The 22905-nt window shown below is 43.6% G+C and overlaps 1 protein-coding gene across 2 annotated transcripts in view; it reads left to right on the top strand.

The window, feature by feature from the left end:
• The window catches only part of ERMP1 (endoplasmic reticulum metallopeptidase 1), a 689629-nt gene that overhangs the window by 379409 nt on the left and 287315 nt on the right, over positions 1-22905 (top strand). For both annotated transcript variants that reach the window (XM_078675921.1, XM_078675920.1), the window contains exon 6: positions 1936-2028. In XM_078675921.1, the coding sequence (XP_078532047.1) occupies positions 1936-2028 (93 nt within the window). The remainder of the gene's footprint in view (positions 1-1935; positions 2029-22905) is intronic.

Below are 22905 nucleotides of genomic sequence, written 5' to 3'. Positions count from 1 at the left end.
AGCAGTATATCTGAATCTTTGGAAGTACTCCTACCAACGGGTGTACTAATTCTACTTTTTGGAATTCACAAACTTTACCAGGAGTAGCCTAGAAAGCTGCGCCATGCACTAGTTTCCAGGTGTACTACTGGAAATGTCCTGTGACTTATTACTCTGGCTCGCATTCCTCAGTGCGCGATTGTATCTAGCATACATACACTCACTGGTAAAATGGAGGCCGGTGTGCAAATCCACGTTTTTTTCTTTTCAAATTTCTTTTCAGCTTTGCTGGAGTTAAATACAGACCTTCTCCAGTGTGGAAAGTGTTGGATCGAGCTGTGAATGTCCGCAAGCATACAAGCTTGTGGGTTGTAAACTTGCCATGCTAACCATGCCTTGTTCCACCTACTATCCGCCTCAGAATAAGGTTTTTGGGGTGTGCAACATTTGTGTAATTTGAGTTTGCGTAATTTACGTGAAATGCCACAAAAATGATGCAGAAGCACATGAAATTATGCACAACCAACGTTTAGCGCTATATTTTATATTCCTTTTGATGTGAGGGTGCATTACATGTTAAAGTAAAGCTGGTGCAAAAGCACACAGGTGCCACAAACCAAAGCCACTCGTATTCTAGTTGTTTACCTTGTTGTTACCATGCTGCTGCACTAATATTTGTGTGCTGCAATGGTTCAGTCTCTCGAATTTCACATGACTAGCTTAACACGAAAATAATGCATGCAGTTCCTTTAAACATATGCAGTCTGATCAACTTCAGCTGCTTACTGTTGCATCTGTTTCAGTGTATGCTATGCCTATACATTGCACTGAGATGTGTCTCTTCCGGTTCATCTCTTACCCAGTCATATTCCCCTCCATATTTTTTGTTTCACCATTTCAGTCATTTCTTTCAAAGAAACAACGGTTAGTGTAGACAGTGACCTCGAGGTTTCCCTGTGCCTCGGAACCTGTGGGATTCCTTAAGGCTGGTTCATATCCCAAGTCACCTTTAGCCTCTGCATGGACCTTTAGCGTAGAGCAGGAGGTACTAACCCGCAAACAGGGTATCCACATTCGTTAATACACTACAGCATTCAATTTTAGTAACTCTGTGTGGGTGTATACTAGGGGTATGTGAAATCTGTGTAATTTGCTTTTGTGTAATTGTGCAAAATTTTGGGGGTAAATGAAACGAAATTTAGCAAATTGCAAAACCAGCATTTAGCACTATTTTAGTGCGAAATGCATTTCCATGCCCATTTTGGATGCATCTGGTGTTAAACAGTAGCGCCAATACACAAGTGTCACAAACCACAACCACTTGCATTCTAGTGGTTCGCATTCTTCCCCTGTGATCACACTAAATTCTTGTCGCAATTGACCTGTAAAATTACCTGACTTGGCATTGGAGTGTTATTTCAGGAATTTCTCGTAACACAAAATTGAGAGGTTGCTCCAGTGTAACAAAGTTCCCCCTTGCCTAGAATATACGCATGGTATTACCATGTTACTGCCCTCGGTAAGTACACAGTGCATACCAGGTGCTCTTACTTTTCTGAATGCCAGAGGCATCAGAGGACCCTTAATAGTTTAGTTTATTTTTCAATCTGTTCCCTTTTTATTTGCATTTTAACCTGCAAAGGCAGTATATCATTTAGTATCAGCAAAACTTACCGTACGGTGACCATGTAAATGTGGTGATTGATATGAAACACTGCTGAATGAAAAACAGGCCGAAGTTAAATAATTAAATATAATGACCAGCTTGGTAGATTATCAGCTTTCTTGCAAAAATATTGGTGACCTTTTCTGAAAATCAGGTATTTGAGTATCATGTATTAGGTTAGTGCTCCAATTCCAAATGTCAAAACAATCAGTTTATATATGTCATGTCTAATTATTGTATTAAACTGTTACTTTACTGTTTACATTTCAAGGGTGTTTTTTTCTTAACAGGAATAGATCTGGCGTTTATTGAGAATGGCTACATTTATCATACGAAGTACGACACACCTGATCGAATTCTTACAGACTCAATTCAAAGAGCAGGTATGTATTTCATGTTTAAAATGCTCTTTTATGTGACTTGCCCCGAAATATTGCAGTTAGGTTCTCAAAATGCCCCTCTACATGCCTTGAGCACTTGAATAGGGCAAAGGACTCAGGCCCGTGTACTATTCTTAATTCAATTTCCAAAAGAGGTCCTTGTGCTAAGTTTGTTTACCTGTGGTTTTCAATAGCTCGAACTAAGACTGATGGGGGCGCGTCAGAGCTCAGTACAGACAGAATTAGAGTAAATAAGCTTATACATAAACTTTTATTGTTTTTAATGTGTCATAGTATGATCAAGCCACTGAGGCCACTGTATAGCAGTCCAATGAGTACCATGGAAAAGCATTTATGTTTATTGTGGATTGAAGAACCAGGCCTTTAAGGGCCTAGTGGCGCAGGGCACGCCTAAATCTCCGAGTTCACCTGCTTCGTTGTACAGAGACACGGGACACTCTGTTAAGCGTAGACAACAGGATTTATTAGCTGCAGCTATGCACAGTGATCCTAGAAGTACACCAATGGTATGTTCTCAGGAGACTGCCCCTTTACTCCGGGGCTCACAGTATTTTATATTCTTTTACACCTACATAAGAGCACTCCCAATGCGCAAAATTCGGACCAATGAGAAGATATATTTTTTGAGAAAAACAAGAAGTCACATAATTAAGTTATCCTCCCCCCTAGGTCATGTTTTGACTAACCCACAGGTGATTCAATAATGGTGTCCCTGAGTTAATCAACAGTGGTAGACATGTTTGTGTATTGTAAAAGAGGTCAATTTGCAAGGCAGTATAAGACTGGGAGAAGGACAATGAAAACCAACAGATGGTTTGAAAAAAGGATTAGTGTGTTGAGACAAGAATACTGAAGGCCAACAGGCAGTTTGGATAAGGATTAGTGAGTCGGACTTGTTCCTGGAATCGACTTTACCTCAAGGATAGAGGGGTTATTTGATATGTGGCAGTACGAAGGGCAAGAGTTTTCTGTTCGTCAGGCTGCCTGAGTGAGGGCAACACAAAATGGCGGTGTAACGCAAAATGGAGTCGGGACCAAATTTCCTCAGACCCTCCTTTTGCCATTACGCAGGCAACACATAAACTCACGTTACTCTGAGTCTATGTCAATAGCCATAAATGTCTTTAAGCTGTTGTTGCAACATCATTTGTATGATTTCTGCTGCCTGCGGAATAGGTCTTGGCACACACATGGTGGCACAAAAGCCACAAATGGCGGGACCACATTGTAGGCAGAGGCAACATGAAAAGACAATGGCTAAAATCATTCCAATGAAAGTTAATATTTTCCATCCCCATGTGGACAGTAATCCCCAAAACCATCCCATCAGAGACCAACTTCCTTCGTCCTGGTGGATGGACTCAGCAATGTGGTGTAGTTTAGAGATGGCTTGGTATACTGTAGGTGCGTTATCAGGTATGTAAACACAGCAACTGGATCCGATCAATTTACAGATTCCACCACGGTCTGCAAGAATGATGTCTAACTGTTTTGTAATGTCATAAGGCGATCCGCCTGAAGCTCGGCGGTTATGTTACTCAGGGCTCCTACAGTTTCATTTATGGTTGCTTCAACTACTCGAATGAGATGTCTGATCTTTCTACTATTGATCATAGGGGCCCAAAATGGGAGGAATCCTTTAAGGAAGTCGCCTCCCTCATCTCCTGCCGTGTCTTTTTGATCAAAGACATCTCTCTTGTACTTATTTTTATGATGTCCTGAAGGAGCGGTATATGTTGGGGGAGGAGAAAAGCCATATAACAAGTTCCTGAGAAATCAGCTGGTAGCCATGTGTAAGCTTTATCATGGCAAACGAAATATGTTCCCTGAGATGCTACCAATGGTGGAGAAGTTTGGGATGCATAGGTATATGTAATGTTACAGGTGCTCTTTCCCAATTGGGTCTTAAGACTCTGACCATTTCCTTGGAGACATAGGTGACCTTGGTGGGGTACAGTATATATAGGTGGAGATCTTTTCTTCTTGGCTCTGTCTGTAAGACTTGTGACGTAGTGTGTCACGTTCCAATCAATGTATGCTTGTCGTTCGTCAGTGGGGAATTCATTAAATTTGTTGTAGTGTTTTGACATAGCCACTATTCCTTTAATTAGCACGTCATGACTAACGTCAACTCGATCCCTATATGGACTGATAGGATGTCGATGCTGGTTCTCATAGGCATTGGCAAACATAGAGGTGTAAGCCCAAGCAGATCCTTTTAGGGAGAAGGGGAGAACTAAATATGGCATTCCTTTTTCTGTATTATGGGGTAAAAGTCTACAAACCCAACAGTCGGTGGTATTGATTACTAATTGATGCTGATGTAAAAGTTGAATAAATGAATTGTGAGATATTCCATTCTCCTAATTTGCTCATGCTCTGGTAGTGTACGAAATTGGTGTGGGGAGGCAGTAGTACGAAAAGGTATGAGCTGGGAGGTAGATATGTTTGTGTTGTATAACGTGAACAATCCAACCCACACATGTTAATATAATACATAAAGAAATTAAAATACACAATGTTATACCACATCTGGTATATAATAATTTGCAACACTTTATATTCTTTTCATTTCTTTATATTCTTTTCATTTCTTTTTTCTAATATAGCAGAATCCATCTTCTAAATGTCGCTCGTGGCAGTCTTCCTTCTTCACTTAGCCGTGGTTATCAGCCGTCCTATTATATTTTTTATTATATTTAAGCTTATAAAGCGCGCAGCTACCCGGAGGTTTCCCGGCGCTAGAGACCAAAAGGTGAGGGGAAGACGGATAGATAGCTCAAGTGACATTATTGGTTGAATAGCTAGGTCTTAGCTTCTTTACGAAATTTAAGATAACAAGGTTCCGTGCGAAGAGATAAAGGAAGAGTTCCAGAGGGATGGGGCCAGGACGGAGAAGGAGCGACCGCCCATCCTGGCTCTCTTGACTCTGGGAACTTGGAACCTATGCTGATTAGAGGATCGAAGGGTACGGACAGGACTGTATCGATGCACTAGGGTATTCAGGTATGGAGGGGCCTGGCCTGTGTTTATCCTGTGCATATAGCAGAGGGCCTTAAATTTCGTGCGGTTTTCAATACGTAACAGTGCAATTTACCAAGTGAGTTGGAGGTAGGAGATGTGCTAGGTAGTTTACAGAGCAGCCGAGCCGCCATATTTTGGACTGTCTGTAATTTACGGGTTACCTCTTTGCACGCCCCCAGGAGAAGAATATTGCCGTAGTCCAGTCTAGAGGTGATTAAGGCCTGGACTACGGTTTTCCGGGTCTCCTGAGGGAGCATCCCGATGATTTTACGAAGCCACTTGATGATGGTAATACAGGTGGAGGAAATTTTTACCACATGATTTTTCATGGAAAGTTGATCATCGAAAATGATGCCTAGATTGACACTGCACTGACACTGTAAGTCCCGCAGACCTATTGTCACTACTCGGGTCACTAACTAAGGCTCTTACCACGACCCTGCAACCTAATTAGATGGTCAATATCACAAAAAACACAAAATAGATCTCTTAATTGTTTTTAGTTTCTCTAATTGTATCTGGTTTTGTTCGGCATAGTCTGATTTTGGAAAAGTGTCTCTGGATCAGTTGTGTTCAACCTCAGATGTGATGGGACAGCTTCCTGCAAGACGTCATCATCTTTTTTTTCAGACTGGGTCCAATACAGGTGTGCATCGCTAAAAGGTACAAATCGAGGAATCCTTTCACTTTCAAAATCACCAATACCATCACGGATCCACTGGTCATTAGGCAACGGCAAAGGTACCTTTTTACAATGCACACCGTGAATCCAGTTCTTTTTGCCGACCACCTTTATAGCTGTACGCGTTGTCAGTAGGACCTTACAAGGCCTTCTCCAGTGAGGTTCCAAATTCTTTGATCGCTGAAAATTTTTCACACACACCCAGTCCCCTGGGTGTATGTCATGTCCAGGATCAGTTGAAGCCTGAGGCAAGGCATCTTGTACCTGTTGGTGAAGGACACGCAATTTAGTGGTGAGGTCATGTAAATAATCAATTAACAATGGGTACTCTGTCAGAATATTTCTTTGGCCTTGGGACTCCCCATATATCTGCTGGGCGTCCAAACAAACCTCGTAGGGACTAAGTCCGATACGGGAATGAACAGTTGTTCGACTGGACAATAGTGCTAAGGGTAAAGCATCGGGCCAGGCAAGACCCGTGCTGGCCTGTATTTTTGCTAGCTTAAGTTTAAGAGTACCATTATAACATTCAACTAAGCCTGCTGACTGAGGGTGATTTGCTGCATGAAATTTTTGTCTTATTCCAAGACCTGCACATACTTTCTGCATTATCTGACCTACGAATTCGCTTCCGTTATCGCTCCAGAGGATTCGGGGCAAGCCGAACCTCTGGAAAAACTCCCTTAAAAGAGCTTTGGCTGTGGATAGAGCAGTATTGTCCTTTAGGGGGTAGGCCTCTATCAATCTAGAAAAGGCACACACCACCACAAGGAGGTACTTACGGTTATTACATCGCTCCATGTGAATATAATCTATTTGCAACACCTCAAAAGGATATGTTGGAGGAGCAAAATGACCTGCTGGGGTTGGTGTTCCTTTTCCTGGGTTATGCATCAAGCAAACAATACAGTGTTTAACTAGATTATCTGCACATTTTGGAATACCCTCATTCTGCCATACAGGAGCTACAAGTTTACATATTCCTTTAGCACTGATGTGAGCTGGACCATGTGCCATGGTAACAACCAGAAGCACATAGGCATCTGGTAGTAACCAGAGCTGATGTTCAGACAATTCTGTCCAACACCCTGTTGTGTCTAACATTCCTATAGTTTCTCTCCACTCATTCAATTCTTTTTCTGTGGCTTCTTCCTGGATCATTTTCACATTTTCTATTGTGTCCTCACACATTCCTCCTTGTCTGGCCCATCTAGCAGGGCCTGCAACATACATGCGGCTTGTAACGTCTCTAGCTGTTTCTTTTGCCATTTGGTCTGCAAACACATGTCCTTGACCCACATCATCAGTAATTTTCTTATGTGCACTACACTTGATAATTGCTATCTGAGTAGGCAAAGTAAGTGATTCGAGAAGGTCATTCACCAACTCGCTATGTTTTATCTTAGCACCATGGAAGGTGAGAAACCCTCTCTCCCTCCATAAGCGGCCAAAACTATGGGCCACTCGCGTATTGACTATCGGTGAACACATTCACTCTTTTTCCTGTAGTCAATACACAAGCTGTAGTAAGAGCTATCAATTCAGCTGCCTGGGCTGAATTCTGTCTAATATGTGCAGTTTCTACAACTGTATGCAAAGGCGTAACTGCATAGGCTGAGGTAGTCTCGCCATTGGGGAGTTTAAAACAGGAGCCATCAACCCATAAGATTCCGCCAGGATTCAAGAGTGGAGTATCTTTTAGATCAACTCTACCTTTTGTCTCTTCTTCTGTACGGAAGAAACAATCATGTTGTTCTTGAGTATTTGTTTCTTCTGGGATCAGTATCAATGTGGCTGGGTTTAGGGTATTGCATCGTTTAATATGCACATGACTAGCCAAAAGTGTCAGTTCGTACCCTGACAAACGAGCACTAGTGAGGTGTTGAGTCTTTGTCCTATTCAGAAGGATATCTACTGCATGTGGCACCATAACAATAAGGGCATTGTCCAACACCAATCCAGCAGATTGTCGAATGGATACTGCCGTAGCTGCTGTGGCTCTCAAACAACTAGGTAACGCTTTGGCCACTGGGTCTAGTGTGGCCGAAAAATAAGCACATGGGCGTTGCTTGTCCCCAAATTGTTGTGTTAAAACTGACAATGCACAACCTTCTCTCTCATGGACGTAAAGTGTAAAGGGTTTTAATGTAATCAGGAGTACCTAACACAGGAGCAGAACACAGGGCGGTACGCAAATCATTAAAACTCTTCTGACATTCTGCAGTCCAAGGGAGAGGTTGGGGTGTATCTTTAAGAGTGAGTGCCAATAGAGGTTTCGCTAACAGAGAAAAGTTTGGAATCCATTGTCTACAATAAGAGGTAATGCGTAGGAAGGCATGTACCTCCTTTTGTGTGCTTGGGACAGACATTTGAGCAATTGCTTGGATACGCTCTGGAGTTAATTGTCTTCCCTCCTTTGATAAGAGATGACATAAATAGGTAACTTTCTGTCGGCAATATTGCATCTTAGAGGGTGAAACCTTGTGGTCAACATCAGCCAAGTGTCGTAGCAATGTCATAGTAGTTTGTTTACAAATAGCTTCAGAATTAGCATAAATAAACAGATCATCTACATACTGAATAAGAGTGGCTCCTGAAGGTAAAGTGAGAGTATCGAGCTGTGTTTTTAAAGCTTGACTATAAATGGAAGGACTCTCACAATAGCCTTGAGGAGCGCATGTAAATCGGAAGCTTCGGCCTCCTAAAGAGAAGCCGAAAATATCTCTACTTTCTTCGGCAATGGGGATACTGAAGAATGCATTCTTCAAATCGATTACAGAAAACCAAGTAGCAGAAGCAGGTACTGTTGTCAATAGGGCAGTGATATCTGGGACAATGGGAAATTGGGGTATCACGATCTTGTTAACCTCCCGGAGATCGATCACAAAGCGATAAGCGGGGGGTTGGGAAGAATCAGTACGTTTAAGAATAGGTATAACAGGACTATTACATATATTCCCTCTAGTCTCTTCAATCACACCTTTCTGAATCAAATCATAAATAATAGCCAAAAGAGGTTTTTCACCATCGTTGGAAACGTTGTACTGGGGAATGCGTGGTAACTTAATGTTGGGTTTGAGGGTGAAAACGTAAGGCGGGATTTGCAAAAGGCCAACATCATTAGGACCTGTAGCCCAAAGAGTAGTAGGAAGAGCATGCAATTCAGGGGGAAGTTTGTCTTTAGACAGATACACTGGGGAAATCAATTCCCTACCCAAAGTGAGGTGTACACCAGAAGGAGAACAAGGTAGGGTTGCATACAATCTTTTTAATAAATCCAGACCCAACAAATTTTCACCACAGTTGTTAAAATAAGTGAAGCCTCTAGATCATAAGGTCCTATCGAGATGGGCAAAGGTTGAGAAATTGGGTTTTTAACTGGGGCGCCAGAAAATTCTACGGAAATATTTGTTAAGCCAGACAAAGGTGCCCCAGGGAGTTTAGAGTGAATGATAGAACTCTTTGTTGCACCAGTGTCCAATAGGAATGGCTCAGAAACACCTAATGTAACTACCTCAACATAAGGCCCATTCTGATCCACTGGAACTGATATGACTCCCTTGCTTGGTCTATGGCTGTCCTAGCTAGTATGAAAATCTTGACTCTCATTCTCGTTATAATAATTATCATTGTAGTATTGAGCAGATTGAGTATTTTGCTGATCAAAATAATTCGTGGAAATTTGAGGGGAGAAGGAACGCTGATGCTGATCATAAGATCTACCTCGTTCCCTACCCTAGCCACCTCGGCCACGTGACCCAGACATATCACCAGTTCGGTGTAATAAAACCGGGCAACTATTCTTGAAGTGACCTTCCTCCTTACAATAAGCACATTGATTAGGACCCAATAGAGACCTTGGAACAAAGGGTTCAGGTTTCTGTAACAGCCTCTGAAATTGAGGAAGTGGCTGATACGGGCGCTGAGCAGAACGGGGTGGATAAGCTTGCTGCAAACAAACTTTCGTTTTAAGGTCTTTATTGCTCTTTTCTGACTTTTCCTTCTCCTCTAAATCCCTATTTTCATAATATTGAACCATCGTCAAAATTCCCAAAGGCATTGCCACAGGCCACGCACTTTCGGACATTTTTAGCCTCGAAGATAATTCCGGCAATACATTTGAGACTAACTTATCCACAAACAATCTTTGGCCACCTGGTGTAGCCATATCTGGTCCACTGTGATCAACAAATGATTCCTCGAAACGCGTAAAGAAATCAGACACAGACTCATCCTTTTTTGGCTTACAGGCGGACAACTTATCCCAATTAACTGCTTGTGCTGGCATTAGAGTCTTCATAAGTGTTATTATTCTGTTGGGCAGTTCTGTAATCATTGGTTCTGGCTTAGCTCCACCCACTTGTCTTTGATCTGCTTGTAGAATAGCAGCCCAATCGGCACCTAATTCAACAGCGTGATCCTCTCTACGAATTTTATTCTATATTTCGGACGGAATTACTTGACCCATCAACATATCTATATCTGATAATGTTAGTGTTCAAGAGGACAATCTTTGCACTAATTCTTTATAATATCCTGCTGGGTTTTTACGGGGATCAGGTATGCTTGTTTTAACGCAATAACTTCTGATCTCTTCCACGGAACATGTACCCAAACCTGTTGGAAATGAGCAAGCACAGGGGGGTTAGCCCCTGGCACAGCATTGCACCATATTGGTTGTACCTCTCGCATAGGATATAATTAGTCTGTTGTAACGATTCCTTATGTTCCTGAATTTTTACCAGATAGAAAATCTCTATATGCTACTAAATTCGATATTGCATCTTTATAATCCTGTCCAATTGCTGCTCCAGAACCTACTTCCCTTCTTAATTCTATTAATCCCCTAGGTGGGCCATCTTGTATTTTATTCTCCCACATTTGAATCAATACCTCACATATGAGATCAAACACATAACGCTGAGTAGATGTAGGCCGTTGCATAGCTAGATCTTGAATATCGGATGACCCATACATATTACCATTTGTCATCCATTTTTGAGCCTGAGATTGGAGTAGCATTGCTTCATGAAGATCGAGATGACGCTGACTTCTAAGAGTTCTCCTCATGATAGGGGAATTACGTACTTTATTCATGAAAGGAGTTAAAGCTGAAAAGAACCCACTATCTTTTCTTCTAACTGATTGTGTAGTAGAAGCTTGTGTCACAGTCGCAGAGGTAGAAACTAACGTTGTTACAGGAGGTATTACAACAGAACCCGCGGTAGTAACTGGGATCATAGGTTGAGGCATAGACAGAGGTGAAGGTTGAGGTATAACAGGTAATATAGCAGGTACTGGTAAAGGAACCAAGGCTGGTACATAAGGCGGTGGAGCAGACAACATAAGGGACATTAAAGGATCTTCTTCATTCTTCTCATCTAATGACTGAGAAGTAGGCAGAGCTGGATAACATTTATCTACTGCCATACTGTGTTGTCTATCTGAAACCTCAATCACACGATCAGTTTCATTGTTCTTAAATTGCTGAGCAGCCTGTATAACAGACATTTCTTTTTCCTTTATCTCTTTTTGCTTGTTTTATTTCTTTCTGTTTTGACTCCTTTCGCCAAATGCGAAATGAATCAAACATTGCCGGCCAGGCTTTTCTCTTAAATAGTCTTTCCTCTAAATTATCCAACACACATGGCTCAAAACTACCATCCTTTGGCCATTGTAAAATACCATCATTCTTAGTGTATTTTTCCCAAAGGTCGACAAAGATAATAGGGCCAGTTCCATGTTTGGAATAAACTTCATATTTTGGAGTCCCTACTGAAGGCACTGGACAAGTGTCTTCTAGTCTGGAATCTCTTTAACAACAACAACAACACCATCTCTTGAACTTACTGAAACCAGGCATCGTTATTTCACTGGCCTCTTACTAACATCAAGGGGTTAACCAATTTTAACACAGTACAAATGTACTCACCCCTCGGCTTCGGTTATTGCAACAATCAAATCAAAGCAAAATCAAAAATAAAGATGTGGGAGCTACCCACAATTACTTAACTAAGTATTCTCTCACGCCAACAGAGGCCCGTCTATCGTCTCGAGATGCCAGTCATCACTAACGCGAACCAAAGCAGCGCGACGGTCAGGGCAGCAGTCATCAGCAGCCGTCGGAAAGGAGAAGCCGTGTTGTAAAGACCTTCGGTCCACTTCTGACATGCAGGGGTCACTTATGTGGTGCGCATCCTCCGGAATTTTCTCACATAGCTCCTCACGACCCTCGGGCTTGACCACGACCTTTGACGCCGCCCAACGTTGGGCGTCACTTGAAGAACCAGGCCTTTAAGGGCCTAGCGGCGCAGGGCACGCCTAAATCTCCGAGTTCACCTGCTTCGTCGTACAGAGACACGGGACACTCTGTTAAGCGTAGACAACAGGATTTATTAGCTGCAGCTATGCACAGTGATCCTAGAAGTACACCAATGGTATGTTCTCAGGAGATTGCCCCTTTACTCCGGAGCTCAGTCTTTTATATTCTTTCACACCTACATAAGAGCACTTCCAATGCGCAAAATTCGGACCAATGAGAAGATATATTTTTTGAGAAAAACAAGACGTCACATAATTAAGTTATTCTCCCCCTAGGTCATGTTTTGACTAACCCACAGGTGATTCAATAATGGTGTCCCTGAGTTAATCAACAGTGGTAGACATGTTTGTGTATTGTAAAAGAGGTCAATTTGCAAGGCAGTATAAGACGGGGAGAAGGACAATGAAAACCAACAGATGGTTTGAAACAAGGATTAGTGTGTCGAGACAAGAATACTGAAAGCCAACAGGCAGTTTGGATAAGGATTCGTGAGTCGGACTGGTTCCTGGAATCGACTTTACCTCAAGGATAGAGGGGTTATTTGATACGTGGCAGTCATAAGGGCAAGAGTTTTCTGTCCGTCAGGCTGCCTGAGTGAGGGCAACACAAAATGGCGGTGTAACGCAAAATGGAGTCTGGACCGAATTTCCTCAGGATCACAAAGGTTCTGAGGCGGGTTGAGAAATACTTTAATGGCCCTGTCTGTCACGGAGACAGTCACACTAGGAAAGGTGCCACTGATAGGGCACCTTAAGTGAGTGTGGAATGGTCTTACCATGGCTGGCAGTCTTTTGAGGAGTTCATGGGAGAACGGGCATGACAGATGAATTCAAGTGTTGGGTGGAATAACACATAATGCCAAACAGGCGTCTCTGAAAAGGCATTTTTTTCTAATAGGTCATGTTTTTCGCATGTTTAGGGGGTCAATGTAATATTAACTGTTGATTAAATGGCATTAGGCCCTAGCTCACCAATCCAAAAAGGATGTGTTATTGAATTATGATCCTGCCTGCAGAGATTTGAGAGCAATATAACAAACCATGTTTACTTTTTTTTCTGTATGTTACTAAAGGTTTGAGGTTATAGAGAAAAACCCCTGGTGGAGAGGGTAAAGTTACTCACCTCCAACACCAGTTTACCCTTGTGTATCGCCATTAAATCCCTAAAGTGACAACAGATGCACTCCCCAAGTGTAAAAAGTAGTCTTCCCTGCCATTTTAGGGTTGAGCATGCGGTAGCGCTGTAGTGTACTTCCTGTTTCCCTTATAGGTTCTGCTCATTGGAATAATATACACTATAGTTTTAGCATAGGACTGAGGTCAGTATGCTCCTATCTAGTACATTAAACTTAATTACTTGTGTGTGCCAGCTAACTCAGAGGTCACTAGAAACTTCTCGGATTAACAAGAAGGGATTAGTTTCTGACAACCGCATAAACATGACAACTTTGTTTCCCTTTAGAATCGGAACATGTCTCAGAATCGTGGAAACAATAGATAAGTTTCACTCAGTCAACCGTGCATGCTTGGTTTCCGCAGAGTTGCACAGAAAGAATAGATGGCGTTTCATTAAATGGTTTATTGAACAGTCTTATTTCTCGTGCAAGAGATATGAGCTGTTACAATCGCAAGACAGTATGCGAGACATAAAATGTACAGCGTGAGCAGTAAGAAGAAAAAATACTGAAATAGTATGGTCTTTTAGCTATGACATATATTAATATAAACATACATAAATAACAGGCTAAAATGTGAATACTAGTCTGGTGCTTCTAAATAGTTCTACTCCAGTGTACCTAACCTAAGTGTAGTACGAGGTAAGAAGTAGTTGCTGTTGCTTATAGTATGGTATGCTATAGTTAGTATGCCATGAGTCTCTCTAGGTTCTAGTCCGCTCCATACCTTAGAATGAGAGAGATGGGAATCTCTTTACTGATCTCTAACTCCAACACCCCGCAAAGGGAGTCAGAACACTGGAAGCTGGAATCTCTGCGAGCAGGGAGGACAGCGTCTGGTCAGTGCTTCGGGCGGGGACTCAAATTCCTTCCGAACTTGCCGTAGCAAGCCATAACCGAGCCGTGCAAGTATACAGCTGGTAGGTAGCCGTAACTTGCTATGGCAAGTGAAGGTAAATTTATACCTGGAAGGTACTAAGGAATGCTAGCATTGACGTAAAGTCAGGCAGAGAAAGACGTCCTGAAAGAACCTTTAGGGTATAGCGGTTCATGCATAATAAAGGAGTTCTTGGAGAAATCAATAATCCAAGCCGGGAATGTCCCAATTGCTTATGTGTCTGGTTTCTAAGAACTCGTTGTGAAATGGGATGTACGGATGTAGGTGACCATGCATGTATTTGGATTGCATGGCCAATGCCTATACAAGGACTGGGATTCTATGCCTAAATAAGGGCAATGCGAATTGTGCCTACATAAGGACATGATTCAGTAAATCTATGTACAGGTATCTAAATCGACACACAACAGCGCATGAGTCTCGCTTGTGAAACACTGTTGTTTAAATAGAAGGGACTGGAGCCTGCCCCTTGCTTACCATTTGACTTGCGTGGCACTCTTCTTTACAACTTCATAATTCGTCAAGACAGTTCTAACATCATTACAGTTCCTCTCTGTGGAGAAGGGATCAAGCACTGATGATTAAACTTAATCAGTGCCCGTCCGTTACTCCTGACGTGATTGAGTTACTATTTTGTTCTGTTTAACTTTAAGTGCCCTGCAAACAGAAGGCGTGTGGCTGGTAAAAAAACGTGCCTGCAGGACAAACACAATTGCAGATAATTATTTTCCATAGTCAAGCTTCTTTATGTTTGCCAACTCTTCACTTCTCACTTTGCACTCATGTTATCTTTTGTTTTTGCTTGTGGGCACTGTACTCAAAAGATGAGGATTATTTTATTGCAAAGCGACATTATTTCTATTTTATCTGTAATTTCTGAAATGATAATTTTAACACATAATCGTACAGTACACTCAGTATGATAATAATACTTTTATTTGATGTGTAAAAATCATAAAAGGGTGTGTCTTACCACCATACAAACAGCATGTGCATCGTGAAGTCAGCATAAAAACATTAAAATCACAAAAAAGGAAAAAAACATAATCTTAACAGACTTACACAAGTATACAATCGCAGTGTAAAGTTATAAGGATATGGCTACGGGGGGATATGACTATCTCGTTGAAACTGCGAAACAACTGATGATTGTTCTTGGAAAAAGTGCAAATACTTTGGGGGGTAAATGAATTTGGTGGAAGATGCACATTTTGACTCAGAATAGAGAACACAGCCTGAAGAAGTGAGAATAAAGGGATGTCCATTAGGAAGGGAAATCGGGGTCCAGGGGCAAGCGTGATAAGACCGGTTGGCCAAGGTCATCTTTAATTACTGCCTTGTTTTCTAGCTCTTCTGCAGCATGAGCCAGAAATGTTCTAGTTTTGCAGGCTAGTTGTATCCGGGACCCTGTCACAGCCGCCCTGCAAGTTCTGACCTGAGCTTCTCTTAAGAGTGGTAGCAAAAGCATTTTCCTTAGTTTTTGCAGTGCCGGGCATATGCATATTAAATGCAATAAAGACTCTATGGCGTTGCCACAGAGGCGACAGGCAGAAGTTGACCAGGACCGTTGCCATTTGGGGGTGAGGTCTTTACTCGAGAAGTATCCCAGCCACAGAAGGCTTAATTTCCTCTTACAAATGGTCCCTAAAACAATCTTGCAAGTATGGCTGAGGTTTCAGATGTTTGTAAGTTGGCAACACAATCCAGGCATGGCTTTTTCCTGCCACTGCGGCTTTGTCCATTAGCAGCGATGCTTCTTTGATGGCTTTATTGGTAAGATGTTTAAAAGCGTTGTATGATACAGGTGAGAGCCAGGCTTCTTCCAGCTTTAATGAAACAAGCGCTTGCCTAAGAGATTTGTATGTTAAATTTGAGAACCCGGCCTGTTTTTCGACCTCTAGCCAGCAAAGATGGGCAAGGGTGTTATCTTCAGCATCCCTCATGCGCCAGTAATATTTGGCCAGAGCACCTTGTCCTGCCGGAGTCTGATTGGTTAGTCCATATTCCAAACGTATTTGGGCTTGTGAGATGTGTCTCGGGATCGAGATGAGGCTTTTAAACAGTCTGGGTTGGGCTAGATTTAACACTGTGGAGTCCCTGGTTGGCATCATTTCCGAGCGATGGCAAAAATTTGGCAGCTACGATCTTTAGCATTTGTCCGGTAGAACTACCACTTAGGTGTGTTTGTATAGTTTTAAAGGCGAATTGAAGCGGTTTGGCTTTTGATTTCCCCAGTTCTGAGTGGTAGTTGTACTTTAATTGATGGTCAAGTGAAATGCCCAAATATTTATATTTGTCCACCTGTGTCAATGTAGAAGAATTTATCCTCCATACAAATTTTGTTTTTTTCTTTCTGGAGCTGGAGAAGCATATGATATTTGATTTTTTGAGGTTTATAGTTAATTGTGCTTTGGTGATGTAGAACGCGAGTTTGGAAATCAAACGTTGTAGACCGATCGGGGTTTTTGAGAGGAGCACAATGTCGTCTGCATATTGTAGACTAACTATGGGTGTTTGGCCCAGTTTTGGTGAATCTCCCTGGATTGTACGTAGATCACTTTCTAGGTCTGCAGTGTACATGTTGAAGAGGCTGGGGGCCAACACGCAGCCTTGTTTTAGGCCGTTCAAAGTTGTGAATATCTTAGTTAGGCATCGGCCATCTCCTTTTTTTATTTGAATCCAGGTGTGCGAATATAGCTCTATAATTGTTCCAAGTAGCTATGGCGGCGCTCCCCAGGCTTTCATTTTGGCCCAAAGTTTAAGTCACAGCACTTTATCAAAGGCCGCTGTCAAGTCTAAAAAACAGGTGTAAAGCGTGGAGGAATTATCGATTGCCTTTTTAGCCAGGAGGGTTAGCGCAGATAAGTTTGTGAGAGTGCCCATTCCAGCCCTAAAGCCTGTTTGTGTGCGGAGGAATTAGCCCTTTGCTGCTGACCCAGGATTCCAGTTCTACCGAAAGATTTGATGCATAGATCTTAGCCTCTACATCTATTAAGGCTATTAGCCTATAATTATTTGGATCTGAGCGGGGCCCTGATTTGTGTATCGGGTGTAAAATGCTGCCCCTCCAGGAGTCCGGAATTTTCCCAGTGCTTAGGCTGTGACAAAACAAGGGAGATAATTGGCTGGCCCAAAACGTTGGATCTTGCCTAAATAAGGCATTTGGGAGGCCATTTGGACCAGGGGCTCCATCTGCTCTTAAGTTTATGATGTTCAGTACCTGCGTCGTTGTGATTTGATCAATTACTCCTGTGTGCTCCAGTGTCGGTGGTTTGCAGATGGCTTTGGGTTCGGGGGACTTTGATTCTGCCATTATACTCGGGCTTTGGGTTGGAGTGGGCTCAGATGGTAGTGCCAGTGTGTTATCGGAGGATGTATCTTACGTGAAGTTATATAGTGAGTCGATATGGCTACACCAGAGCTGGTCAGTCATATCTGAATTAAACTGCTGGTGTTTGCCGTTGAGCATGAAATTTATTTTTGCCCAAAAGTCTTGGAATTCCGCTGTTTGCTTGCATGGAGTATAATGCACTCTAGTTTTTCCATGTGCTTTCGCTTGGCCATTTTGGTCTCTCGTTTTAACTCTATTTTTTAAAGATTCGATTTTTTTCAGGGTTTCTTGTCGTAGTTGAAGATCCTTTTTACGTTGAGCCCTGAGATAAGCATTCATTTGCCTTTTTAATAAGCGTAGTTTTGGAGTATACCATTTCCCTCCTCGGTTTCTTATTGTTTTTTGTCCTCTGCGTTTGCTTTGGTATTTCTTATTTATATCCACCACGAAGGATTCCCATGTCTTTACTATGTCTTTTGACGTGGCAGGTGGTGACAACAATGAGTGGCATGACTCCATTAAGTTGGAGATGTTCTCTTTATTCCAATTTAGCCTTTGCAGGTTTAAAAGTTGGGTGTTCAAAGATAAAGGCTGTGCTTGCTAGGACTTAGTTGGCAGAGTTGTTAATGCGAAGGTCTGTGGGTAGTGATCGCTTTCCCCCCGCGCCTGAATGTGGAAGTCTTTCATATAAGTGACTAGGTTGGGGTCAACCAGAGTATAATCTATTGTTGAGCCTGAAGTCTTGCTGACCATCGTTAGGGCAGCTGGTTTGTCCAAGTGGCCCCTTCCGTTTAGAGTGTACAAGTGGAGGGCTTCCAGTTCTGAAGCGCATTTCCTCCCCATTGGCTTTTCCTACTTTGATTGCCCTGTCGCGGATTGATGTGAGTTGGGAGAGTTCCCTCGTCGCCCTGCAGTAAATTCATGTTGAAATCTCCGGTTATAAGGATGTTGTCGCTCGGGTAGGTGGATTTTTGTGTTAATTGCTGTAATTAGTTGTTTTATCCTTTTCACTTTGTGTTTTCCACTGGGGTGCATGTATAAGTTTACGATCAATAAACCCATAATGGGCGAGATATCAATTTTGATGCTTTGCATCCATGTGGAGTGTAGTTCGATGCAGCTTGATGACCAAAGGAAGTCAGTAGATATGAAGATCGATAGGCCACCCTTTGCCCTGCCGAGACGTGCCTCCTTATGTGCTGGTGTGAAGAATTCTTTGTATCCCACCAGCGGTGTGTTTTTTGTCAGCCATGTTTCCTGAAACAAAAGTAGATTATACTGGGTGATGAATTATATGCAGTCATCTTCCTCCAGTTTTGTGTTTAGTCCGTTGACGTTCCACGAACAGATCTTGCAGCCCTGCTCTTTCCATGTTGTTCGTCTACCGTTGGTTCATTCTAGGTTCCTTTTGATTGGTGCCGTGGGTGCTTGTTGGTGCCTTTCAGATGTAGCTGCATCCTGATGGACAAAAGTGATTGTAATTTGCCTGAGAGAGTGATCTTCATCTTCGATGCAGCTTCTTTGATCTGGACCTTTGGCATTTATTAGAAGACTTCGTTTAGGGCTTTCTTTCTGCGGCGAACTGGGGTATCGTGCAGGCTCCACCTTTTTTATCTCTATGCCCCATAAAGCAAAGTCCTCCCTATGTGTCAGGATTAGTTCGGTGTCGGTATGTTTAGTCCACGTTGTAATCGTGGATTCATGGCCTTGTTTAAGGGGGTTTGGTTTAAACTCGATTAATACCAAGTCGCTTGATTATAGGTGTCGGAGGCCAGGTAATGCCTCTAGGAGTTTTAAAATGGACCCTCTGTTCAGTATGTCATGAGGCCCTCTCGAGCTATATTGCGGAATTAGCTCGATTTTATTGCTTGGGATGTGCCGTTTTTGATCTTTTGGTCGCCTTCTCTCTTCGGGATTTGACGAGACTGTTCCTGCCCGTTCTGCCTCTAGCTCTGAAGTGGGCAAGTTAGATGTGTTCACGCTGCTTATTGCCTCCTTGCCATTAGAGGCCGGGGCAGATGATGCTTGCATTCCTACACTCAGCATGTCTCTTGGCTTTTTTGCCTTACTCTTGACGGGTATATCTGCGTCTGCTTGCCCGTCGTTAGCTGGTGCTTGCGTGAGTTGGGGGCTAGCTTTTGTTTGAGATCCTTGCTCAATCTCTGCATTATGAACTAAGTCTGGGCTTGGTGGATTGCGTTCTGCTTTCTCCCTTTGACATTTGAAAATACTATACACTTTCCTTACGTTCTGGGTTGAACACATACGTTCAATTTGGCCTTTTGAGTTAGTAGTTACCTTTGGAGGAGGATGTGTTATTGAAAGTAGCCCTGGTTCTGATGTTGTTTTGTTTTGAAGTGGGGCAGCCTCTGGCTGCTGTGTAGCTTCTTTGCCGTTGGAATTTTTGTATGTTGTTTGGGCCTGTGATTGTGGCGCCCCTCGAGACTGTGATTTAAGTTTTCTTGCTTTTCTCAGGTGCTTCCTTTCTCTCTTCGTGAGAGTGGGTGCCTGTTCAGAAAGGTTGGGGCTTGTTACCTTGGTTGGTGGTGGTGCCTGGGTTAGCAGAGCTTCCTCTCGAATGGCGACTGGGTTTTGATCATCTGGGGTTATCTTGATTGGTGGTAGTACCTGAGTTAGCAAAGCTTCCTCTCGAGTGGCAACTGGATTTTGATCATCTGAGGTTGCTGGCATGGGGGTGTCGTTGGTGGAGAGGGAGGAGGATCTGTCTCGAGATTCTGTGCTTTCTTCACCACTGCTATCATCGTCTATTGGCCAGCCAGTTTCCTTTTTAGCGTCTTGTTGGACGTTTGCTTGGTTTATGGTTGTCTTTGTTACCTTTAATGAATCCCTGACGGCCCCCAGAATTTGCGTCATCAGACTGGGTACGGTAGCTAGTTTATCTGTTATTTGGGAGCAGTGACAAGTATAAAAAGAGGAGTCCCTATTAAGTTGCAACCTCGTAATCATGCGGTTTAGATCCTGTAAATTTGATTCAATCCCCTGGACATGAGAAGCTAAGAGGTTGAGGAGGTCGACTTGCATATCTAATTTGTCTGCGTGGTAGGACATGGCTACACATATGGTTTCCATGGTCTTTAATAGTTGTGGCCATATTGTGGCCGTTTGAGTGCTCTCAATGGTTTCCCCCTGGGTCTGGCTGAATAGAAGTGAGGAGTCAAGATGTTTGGAGGGATCAATTTGGGTTTGTTGCTCGCACAGGTAGGCACTCCTTCGCGATGTCCTTTTTAAGATGCAGTCTTCGTTACCAGGACTGAAATCATAAAGGACGGGGGACAGGCAGATGCTTCGTTTGAGCTCTGCAGTATTTTTTGCTGGAAAGTTATCTTCTTGTGACTTCAAATTTCTACTGAAATTGATATCTTCGATCAGGTCAATTGCTGGTCCTGCAGAGAGGAAGCTGTAGTTTCCCTCCTTTTTGTCTGATTCCAGAGTGAGGTGGCCGCTTGTTAATCTAGGGGAACTCACAGTTGGTGTGGGTAGCTTTTGGGTGCAGTTTTGGTTTTGAGGTAAGCCTTTCTCTGTTATTTCAGGGATGGTTATCTGGGTCGATCATGGGCTTTGCCCCAGGAAGACCGAGTCGTTGCTCACTTCATCGCTTGCGTCTGAAGCCCGATGGGCTAAAGCGCAAGCCGATTAAGTGTGGGAAGCTTGTTGAGCCTTAGAAGGTGGATACGACGAGAGACTGCCCGGGCCCGGGCCTTTGACCTGTTGGTTGCTGGTCGGGTCTTCTGACCCGGGAGGGCCTGATCCCCTGCCCCCAGAAATCCTTCTTATTTTAATGTTTGGGGCGTTAAGGGGCTCACTATGACACCTTGAATTAGGTGGAGATGATGGTGATTTAGTGCCCTTATTCATTGTCTCCGTGAAGCCATTATATTGGTTGGTGTAAGATTTGGAGCTTTGAGGAAGTCAGTAATTAAAGCGCGTTTGCTTGCTTTGGGACACGGGGCTTGAACATTTTGGGCAGGAGAGGGCGTTGCGTCGTAATCTGGTTGGCCGCGGGCTGTGCAGCCCTTGAGGGGCCCCTTTGCTGCCACGACTGAGCTCTGGGAACCATGTCGTTATTTCATTGCAGGAGAGGATTCTAATGGCTCCATAGAGCTGGTGCGTGGCTCTTTCGAACTTAGCTTTTTGGGGGTCTTGCCTCTTCCTGCAGCAGCTCCTTCCTCTGCCACTGCCTCATTGATCGTGTTCGGAAGGACTGCATTGCCCTTTTTTGTCTTGCCCTGAGATTTTTCTGGAGGATTGTCTTCGCCTCGTAGCTTTCCTGATCTCAGTTTTGTAATGGTTGAGATTTGCTCTTGTCGGGGGGAGCGGCTGTTCCTTTAAATTTTTGAAATGTTGTGGAAGTTAGTTTTTTTTTTTTTCCGTTGGGCTTTGAGTTTTGTGATGAATTTAACAGGCTGCTGAAAAACTGTGGTTTCCACTGCCGTGCAGTGGGTTAAAAGGCGCCTGCAGTCCGCCGGTAAATTGACTGCAGGTTTGTTGTATCCCTGGTCACGTCGACGGGCCGCCTTTTTTCCAGAAGGTGGGGCGAGAGCGGCGCTAGTAATCAGCTTTGAGCGGGGTGACTTCTGCCGTGAGGGAGGGAGTGGAACAAACGCAAGCAGAGCGCACGGGGGGACCGCAGGCTGGGAGACCTGGTCAAGCAGCCCCCGCGGTCAGCACCCCCCGGCTCTTACTTTGCGGCCGGCTCTAACGGTGGCCACGCTTGCGCCCCCCCCCCCCCTGCTCCTTCGCCTCATACCTCGTACCTCGTAGCAAGCACGGTACCGGGTTCCTTCCGGATGTAGTTCGAAACCACGGAGGGTCGAGGAGACTCGGGGAGACTCGGGGAGAGCAAAAGCGCCGGGGAATGTAAAGGCAAATGCAAAGGCACCGGCTTCTCCTCCTGCTCCCGCTCCTCTGAACGCTCCTCTGGACGTGGCGGCTGCCGCACTCTGAGCCTGTAATTCTCTGCTCTCTGCTACACTCTACAGGGAAGCGAGCGTTCCTCTGGGTCCCAGCTATACAGTAACAGTACACTCTATTCCACCCCAATTCTATCTGCCTCACTCTAGTCCACATCACCTAAATCCACACCTTTCCACCCCACTCAATCCCTCAATCCAATCCACCACATACCAATCCAATTCACCCCACTCTAATCCACCACTCACCACTCCACCCACCCCACCCCAAAACAATATGCCCCACTCCAACACAATATGCCCATACTAATCTGCCCCAATCCAAAACAACCTGCCACAGTCCACTCCAATCTTCCTCATTCCAATCCAGCCACTCCATCCCAATTCACCCGAGTACAATCCACCTCACACCAGTTCAATCCAGCTCAATCCAATCCACCCCAACCCACTCCCTTCCCAATCCACCCCACTTCAATCCAAACCACCTCCCCAATCCA

This window comes from Lissotriton helveticus, chromosome 2_1 (assembly GCF_964261635.1).
Source record: "Lissotriton helveticus chromosome 2_1, aLisHel1.1, whole genome shotgun sequence".
In the NCBI taxonomy this organism is placed as follows: domain Eukaryota; kingdom Metazoa; phylum Chordata; class Amphibia; order Caudata; family Salamandridae; genus Lissotriton; species Lissotriton helveticus.
This window is presented reverse-complemented; position numbering and strand designations above follow the sequence as displayed.